An 8,880-nucleotide genomic window follows, 5' to 3' on the forward strand; every position below is an offset into this window, starting at 1 on the left:
AGTGGTAGTACTAGTGATAGTGGTAGTGGTAGGAAGTGGTAGTACTAGTGACATTGGTAGTAATTGGTAGTACTAGTGATAGTGGTAGTGGTAGGAAGTGGTAGTACTAGTGACATTGGTAGTAATTGGTAGTACTAGTGATAGTGATAGTGGGAGTAAGTGGTAGTGCTAGTGCTAGTGGTAGTGGTAGGAAGTGGTAGTACTAGTGACAGTGGTAGTAATTGGTAGTACTAGTGATAGTGGGAGTAAGTAGTAGTACTAGTGACAGTGGTAGTAATTGGTAGTACTAGTGATAGTGACAGTGGGAGTAAGTGGTAGTACTAGTGATAGTGGTAGTACTAGTGATAGTGATAGTGGTAGTAAGTGGTAGTACTAGTGATAGTGGTAGTGGTAGGAAATGGTAGTACTAGTGATAGTTATAGTGGTAGTGGGGACACAATAGCTTGTTCACTTCCATGCGTGATTTTATGTATTCTCGTACATTGGATCTGCAATCAATGAACATATATGTCTTCAAAAAAAAGTATAAGCGTTAACAAACTTTTCAAAGACAGACATCTTATGACCGCACCATTTGTCTCTATCATCACTCCTAAACACAACGCATTAGCCCCATACACGTGCAAGGACTGTCATTTTTTATTTTGATGGTTTTCAAACAGGTCGATAAATTACTGTAGGCCATTGATGTTGACAGTCATCTTGTGTCACACAGCTGTTAGTCTTTGTTTCGAGCCGTCTTAGAAAGATTTCACGTCATGCACCAATCATTTTTCAAGAGCGATTACTGTACAAACACCCATGGTCATAAGGAAGTGCAAGTGGTGATACACTTTCAAAACATTTATTATTATCACATTAACATTGATTGACTCCGATATATCTCCCAATTATTTCAATCATAAATAAAAAATATACCTTTTCAAAGAGTATATATCAAGTTTAACGGAAATTTGTGGTTCGCCTTATTTGATTCAAATAATTCCTCAATAATGTTAAGTGCTCGTTTACTTCGGCGAAAATCGAACAATTTGTGAGGAACATGAGATACGTTTCTATAGTAGCACTTCAACATACTGGAAATAACCGCTCCACTGGTCCTGCTGACTGTCGTCATCTCAACTGGCTTGTCTCTGAAGCAGGCACATGTTGCAGAATATCACCATGATTAACTCATAGATATAAATATTGTGACAAGCATGTGGATCTGTCAATATGATTATTATGTATTTTTATTTATTATGTATAAACACTAACATGGGCAAGGAAATATAGTTTACTCACCCATTCTGATCATCTGTAATAACAACGTTAAAAGTGTTACTAATGTGTATGTATGAAATGGTATAGTTATTGAAATTCAAATAAAATCGATTGTAACATTCTATACATTTACTAATTCCTTGTTGTTGATTGAATCACAGACAAGTGTTTGAGTATGTTAACGTTTGGGTGAGGCATTTAAAGCTTACCTTTCTTAGATGGTTGACGTATGGTCAACAGGATAACAGCTACTAGCAGTCCAATGACCATGATCGCCACAAGTGCAAGGCCTCCCCAAACAGCAGAACTAGTCGTCTCGCGATCAGCGGCTGCCGTTGCTGCACCTTCAACAGAGCTTCCTGATACAATACATACATTACCAACACTGCACTGACAATACAACCTTCTCTATTTTAAAATTTAGTGCGTATACACGTGGTACAAGAGTACTCAGGGATCGACCATTCAATCTGAAACCAAACATCGTTGCAGCCATAGAACCTACTTTTAATTATCCAATAATTGATTCTCCTTTTCCCATGGCCGATTGTTCACAATTTTGACCATTGGGTTTAGACTGCTTTTAGCGCTAAATATTGAACAATCAAGGATGTTTTATGATTCCTGCATAAGCGTACCACCACTGGGAGACATGACCTTCACATTAATGACACAGCTTCCAGTTCCTGTCTCGACTTGACCATCCGGGTACGTTAGGTTGTTGGTAGCTGTACACGTGTACGTTCCTTCATCTCTGGCACTGGCGTTGTCAATGTTGAAGATGTCTTGGTGGCTGGACTGAGTTCTGGTCCCAGTTGCTGTTGCCAGCGTCCATGTCAGCACGTGGTGTTTTGGATAGGAATCAACCAGACACCGTACACTCCTGGACTGACCATTCCTAACCCGGACAGTCTTCTCGCACTGGATGGTGGGCGGGTCTGGTAAATGAAGTAGAATTCTTGGAAATAGAATTCTTGGATAACACTATACAACAATATCCAATCAATTCCATGCACAAAGGTTGCAGTTGAATTTGTATTTGATCAATGTCAATGCAACAAGAACACAAACTACAGACTCGTGCCGGTTATATTCGAATTGCGACACCCACCCACCCCACTTCACTTCCCCACACCCACCCACCCCTTTGACACAAGCTTTGTCACGTGATCCTGTTGATGTGTCGTTTGCTTGTTTACATTGACTACACATCCATGTTTAGGCAATGGGGTGTGAAAGCAAAGAATTAGCGAGTGGCGTGTAGGAAACTGTTATGAAACTAAACCAGAAAATTGGTGAAATATTATTCATACCCAGGTCTACCGTTCAATCTAATTTGAAGACGTTTCAAACGACGGGCTCGATCAAAATTCATCGTATTCGTCAAAAAAAAATTCCCTGGATGACAGGGATTGTGCTACTATTTTGCGGATCACAAAAAAGAATCGTAGAAAGTTTTTGAGGGACATTTCAAGTGAATTTCTTTTAAAAATATTTTATTTTTGTTTTGTTTTGTTTATTTCAAGTGAATTTAACACTGTTAAAGCTGTGCCTGTGTCCACACGAAGTGTACAACGTGTTTTGCATACAAATGGTTTTTGTAGACACAATGCCAAGAAGAAAATGTTGGTGAAAGACATAAATCGGAAAAAGACCCGTAGAATTTTGTGTCAAAAAATCAGAAACAATACTGTTGAGAACTTTTGGCGAACTGTCATTTTCTCAGATGAATGGCAGTTGGCAATTGGTGAAAATAAAAGAATTAATTTGTTGAGAAAAACGAAAAGTATAGGTTAGTGTGTGTGTGTGTGTGTGTCCAACAACTGGACGTATGGTCAAAGTTATGATCTGGAGGTGCAGTACATCTTATGGTTATGGCCTGGGATGGTCACATTTCTTTTAGTTTTATTATCCATCATTGGTAACCACGATTTGTCAAGCAAACCACACAGGTAGACGTGGTCAGGGACTATTGGATTATAGACTTCAGTGTGATATAATACATATATTTTTCTATTGTAAATCTAACATTAGTTTTTCTTGATACTTAAGCCTTTCCTTTGAATATCTATATATTTCCAAAGCATGTTTCAAAACTATAGTGAAATGCGTCATAGAAACTTTGATATCAGTATAGTGAGACTTATATGTAAAGTATATTAAATGCATATTTAAATAATCAAATATTTGATCAAAGTCTTCTGTTGAACCGAACAAAAGTGTTTCCACAGAAAACAGTTGCTGTGAATACTTAGAAAGAAACTCTACATAATCATTATTCATTGAAGTAACATTGTTACAATTATACAAATAATGGGAGACATCTTTCAAAGTTTTAACGTCATGACAATCTGGTGATTCACTTATATGAAGTTGAAACTTTGAACAATCATTTCACATCGACATTGTCGATTCCAGCTTGCGACCTGTTGTCGCGAGGCATTTTCCTGAACATGACTTTTTTATCTTCCAAGATGTTTTATGCGCCCGTTCAGCGGGCTCGTATTACCAAAACCTCCATGCATGAAAATCATATCAAGTTGCTAAATTGGGCGGCACAATTAACTGACGTAAATGTAATTGAGAATATTTGGCTGAAATTTAAAAGATCACTAGACAATTGCAATCGGGATATCACCACAACCGATGAAGTTTTCGACGAACTACGCCGTGCCTGGCAGTCACTGTTTGTAAGAACACCTTCAAAGTCTGTTCGAGAGCAGTCCAGGGAGGATCCGAGAAACGGTGGTGTGATCGAAGCAAGCCCTTTCATTGGTCGACGCTTGTACATCTGTACATTCTTTGTAAATTCGAGGGAATTTGAATTTCATCTCCTGCTTGACTTGGAAATTTAATCATGTTTTGTTCCAACAATGGCTTCTCAAAAGAAAGCATCAGCTGTAAATGTCTCCTGAACAAGCGTCGACCAATCAGAGGGCTTGCTCCGACCACGCCCCCGTTTTGTGCGGACATATTGTCATCCATTTGTGCCTAAAATGTTCACTTGTCGGCCAAAATCGGCTTTCAATCGACTTGCAGAAATAACAGTAAAGCATTGGTAGATGTCATGAGTGGTAATCGATAGGCCAATCATCAAAGATTATGTTTACATTAAGTTTTAATCGATAGCATGTGATGGTAGCGTAGCGATCGGCAAAGCAGGCGGTTGGGGAAGTGTCAGGCCTTGTCATGATTTATTGTACTGTGAATCATTCCAAGTCTGGGTCAACTGACATTTTTTAAATCTTATTCCCCGCAAAGACACGGGGCCTGTGCACACAACATGAATAAATATTTTCTGTGAGTAGTTGTAATGTTTCCTGTGCGGCGTAAAGCAGTATGTTTTCATTCATGAAAAAAACTTACACGGAATACGTATCTTCACCAGTTGCACACCAAAGGAATAATTCCCTCTGTATGAAGATGAAAATGAAGTTAAGTAAAATGCAGGCTGTTGAATCAGGACGACATACTCTCCAGCATCTTTCTGCTGTATATTTGATAGAACAGGCGGTGTTGCCGATGTGACAAGGGACGAGTTGGTGTTGAATCTCCTCCAAGTGAACGTCTCAGGTGACGGAAAAGAAACATCAGTGTCACTCAAGCTAACCGCATCGCCGATCCTCGCATAGATGACTTTACTTTGTAGTCGTTCAGGAGGATCTACAGTCACAAACAATATTGTCCTTAAACACACTGTATTCGTATGATTTCATGGCATGAATAACAACTATGTCTTTAACAAAAAAAGTCATCCATTATGATCAGTTATGAATCGACTCAATGTCCATCTCATTTTCTTCCATTCATGGTTTCAAGAAGACATTGAAATTACAATATTTACCGATTTCGATAATATTTATTGCAGATCATTTAAAATTTTAAATCTTTCGCACAGTGGATCAATCTATATGAGTGCAACATCTGTATTCCCCAACTTACCAAAACATTTCTTCAAGTTAAAGCACGTTACTTACAAAGAACATTGAGCACGGTGGAATCAGATCCGATTGTCACACCCTCAGATGACACGGAACAAGTCCAGTTACCGGCTACCGTCCTGTTTCCAGTTGCAGAGAAAGATGTTCCTGAGTGAAATATATTCTTCCAGTTGTGGCTCCATTGATAGGACAAGTTTGTGTGAGGTGTATATACGTTGCATCTTGTGTTAAAACTGAGTCCGTCAGCTACTGTGATATTGTGGTTCTCAATATCAACTTGGGTTTCGTCATCTGAAAAAGTGCAAATATGGTCTTCAATCCCAAAAGTAAATGCCAGGGGTATGTGGAGATTTTCCCACAATCTTTCCGGATTTGTCATGGAAAGAGGGTTGGAAATTATATTACAGAATCATTGATCGCGATGTGTTTACGAGGTTTAACACAAAGTAAGCAGAAAATATGAACATAATACAGTGTTGTGACACAGCAATACAGTATGAAAAGTGGAACAGCTATTTACCAGTCTCATTGCGTCCGAAAGGGCGTCTACTGTAGGAACAGAAACTACATGCACTCTATATTCCTAAAACAAGTCTGTCATTTTGTAACAATGTAACATTACACGTACCCGATAAACAAGCGATTCTTGGTATCTGGTAGTCATAGCAGATGGTCCTGGTGTAGTAAAACATGAAACTGCACTGACTCAGGTCGGCGTCTGTTGACGAACAATAGATCTCTCCATTCCAAAAGAATCCATACAGTGTTCCAGCTTGACGCATAACCTCATTGCGTGTGCTGAAAGAAAAAGAATCCCTGTGTAATCCACTTCATGAATAGCTTTCCAACATGTGTCCAAACACCAAGTATACACTCAAAACTATGTCATGACATTTGTACACTTACTTGAACATTTACAAACATGCATAGACCGCAGGGACAAAATATTACATTATAAATACATGAACGTTGTCATCGGGGTCTCCCATGGTTCGGGACTTATCACGTCACGTTGAACACACGTTTCCGATTCTCAAAATATGAAAACTGCGTACTACCAATCTTTGGCTGAGAAGTAGCTCAAATATTGCCCAAAAATGATATATTCTATGAGTACTTACGTGTTGAAGCCAAGCTGATTGCATATCTTGTCTACGGGGATGCTATAGAACATAATGCATGCCTGCTGCCAGCTGCCATTATCATACACCTGCACGTAGCCATAGTTTGGTCCAGGATCCAGACGCACAGGAAAGCACCCACCTGCCAAATGACCCAGAAAAGGAAATAGGACCTTACTTTCGAAAGCTTTCAGATGACATAATTTTGCTTAAACATTGGATATAGTGTGACAAGGTTCATTCCTGGATGTTATTTAAAACATATTGCCAACCTTCATTTAGAGTCTGCGAAAATGTATGAATGTATTCTGGAGAATATATGATATTAATTTCTTGGACCTGATGCATGAGGACACAATCAGGCGTTTAGATAATAGTCTCATTGGATACACCGTTGTGCTGCTTTGTCTCCGGGTGAAATTTAGATATTTGGGTGTTTTTTTCGTCACTTACACAGATACGCCAAACAGAACAACACGGTGGAACACGATAGGATAGATCGCCACAGGCCAGGGTTGCGACATTCCATCTGAAATGGTGATACTGACCACATGATTCTAAGGTGACCAGGAATATCAGAACATTTCAAGATATTCACAAATATAATAAACACATACACGCACACACATACATGTACACACGCACAAACGCAAATACGCACGCGCAGTAACTCACTTACGCACGCACGTAGATACATGCACAATTTCGTTGTGCACACTTTCGTTGTTACATGTCGATTGAAATAGCGATTTGATCATTAACAACTGTGAGAAAAAGAGTTCAGATTGAAACCTACGAACACACAAAAAAGAATGTTATACGAATATCAGCAAATTCAGTGATAACAATGTTACCGTTGCAGAAAAACAAGCTTCCAGAAAGTTCCAGGCTAAGCGACATGGGAATTGTACACTGATAGCAGTTGTCTTATAAGTTATACCCTCTCTACAACACAATACAGATTTCTGCTAAGTCACCAGTGAAGATCCGGGTTAGAATATTGATCTTCAGTAACCCATGCTTGTCGTAAGATGGTGGTTATCGAAATGATACAACAACCCTGTTTGGGATGCCAGTGATGTACCGTTGTCCATTCAGATTTGGTCCGATCGTCACCTGATCAGGTTTACAGTAATGACATTATCAGAGTCACCTACACAATCAATAAACCCCGCCAAACAGTGTTTGCTGTAAGATATTCCTTTGAGCACGTGCAGAATTTCTGCGGCGCCAAACACGTGCTCCGTCATCAGTTATGAAGAGTGGACGCTCCACATGACCTCAATGTCCGGTGACGTCGAACTGGACACGAAGATAGTCGCACTGCTCTGTGTCCTGGGGATAATTTGGGACTTGCAGCATTTCATGCAATAGCCCTGAATGACGTGTCAGCATACCGCATATCAACAATTTGCCATCCTTTAACAGTTGACAGTTGACCTATTTATGCTTATCAATAACAAATTAAATTACTTTTCCAAGTTACTGAACTAAAATAATCATTCAAACAAGCAAAGGATAGTTACTATATGAATATCAACAGCCATATGGCCATAGATGTTGCCTTTACTTTTTTCCGTGTGTATAGACGTTCCAAAGACGCGTCTGTGTGAATAAGCACAAAGCAGGGTCCATCATCCGATCCCCACAACATATGTATATATCACCACGACATCTCAGGATATTCATATAAATAAGCTTATGTAACCTGTATAAACAAAGACATACTCACCGTTTAATATAACCGACCAGAGATTACAGGCGTTGCAAACCAGTGGATGTTTACGCTATGAAGAACATCTAGGTTACCAGGCACCTCCTCATGTTTGTATGGACATATTTGCATTTTACATCCTGGTTGTGTTCGAATCATTTAATGCGACTGGGACACTTGAATGATATCAACAATCGACCACTGTAATCGTACATGTCAAACTGTGAGGAGTCACGACGTGATCATGACCAGAACTCCTATCTCATGTCAAGTGCATTACAGCAATGTTTGCAGCAGTTGTATAGGTGACTGCACCTGGCACGTTGAGAACACACACCTTGTAGTGTTAGCTCCCCTGTGTTGTAATGACAGTAGTAGTATTTCTAGTATTGGTAGAAGTAGTTATAGTAGTAGTACTAACAGTACTGTAGTTGGAGTAGTATTTTCAATACCGTTACACATCAAATTTCTTATAATGGTAGTAGTAGTATGAGTATTAGTTGTAGTAGTAGTAGTAGTGGTACTTGTGGTAGTAGTGTTATTGGTAGTAGTAGTAGTAGTAGTAGTAGAGTGAGTGAGTGAGTATGGTTTTACGCCGCTTTTAGCAATATTCCAGCAATATCACGGCGGGGAACACCAGAAATGGGCTTCACACATTGTACCCATGTGGGGAATCGAACCCGGGACCTCAGGCATGACGAGCGAACGCTTTAATCACTAGGCTACCCCAGTAATTGTAGAAACTATAGTGGTAGGTGTAGTAGTGATAATAATAACAGTAGTAGTAGTAGTAGTAGTAGTAGTGGTCGTAGTGGTAAGTGTAATTGTAGTAGTAATTGTA

General features: G+C 39.4%; 1 protein-coding gene across 2 annotated transcripts; it reads right to left on the reverse strand.

The window, feature by feature from the left end:
- Nucleotides 1-334: 334 nt before the first annotated feature.
- Nucleotides 335-8,409, reverse strand: LOC124253584 (opioid-binding protein/cell adhesion molecule-like). 2 transcript variants are annotated; one of them, XM_046687402.1, is made up of 12 exons: nucleotides 8,058-8,409; nucleotides 7,180-7,270; nucleotides 6,779-6,854; nucleotides 6,326-6,467; nucleotides 5,833-6,002; nucleotides 5,241-5,495; nucleotides 4,630-4,926; nucleotides 1,902-2,201; nucleotides 1,473-1,607; nucleotides 1,285-1,297; nucleotides 1,078-1,133; nucleotides 335-488 (listed from the first exon to the last, which is right to left on the reverse strand). In XM_046687402.1, the coding sequence occupies exons 3-12, from the start codon at nucleotides 6,852-6,854 to the stop codon at nucleotides 466-468; spliced, it is 1,467 nt and encodes a 488-aa protein (XP_046543358.1). In that variant the 5' UTR covers nucleotides 7,180-7,270; nucleotides 8,058-8,409; the 3' UTR covers nucleotides 335-465. The 2 variants fall into 2 exon arrangements, with proteins under 2 accessions (XP_046543358.1, XP_046543350.1); XM_046687394.1 differs by lacking the exon at nucleotides 7,180-7,270.
- Between the last annotated feature and the right edge of the window lie 471 nt (nucleotides 8,410-8,880).

This window comes from Haliotis rubra, unplaced genomic scaffold (genome assembly GCF_003918875.1).
Source record: "Haliotis rubra isolate DU_JTF1 unplaced genomic scaffold, ASM391887v1 Scf1143, whole genome shotgun sequence".
Lineage (NCBI taxonomy): Eukaryota > Metazoa > Mollusca > Gastropoda > Lepetellida > Haliotidae > Haliotis > Haliotis rubra.

What these genes read in the sequence shown, in the direction of transcription:
- LOC124253584 (XM_046687394.1), bottom strand. Translation starts at nt 6,854, where the DNA reads ATGGAATGTCGCAACCCTGGCCTGTGGCGATCTATCCTATCGTGTTCC. An exon ending in CACCGTGCTCAATGTTCTTT is followed by an intron (nt 4,927 to 5,240) that starts GTAAGTAACGTG and finishes TTGTGACTGTAG; the next exon opens with ATCCTCCTGAACGACTACAA. An exon ending in GGTCATGTCTCCCAGTGGTG is followed by an intron (nt 1,608 to 1,901) that starts GTACGCTTATGC and finishes GCTCTGTTGAAG; the next exon opens with GTGCAGCAACGGCAGCCGCT.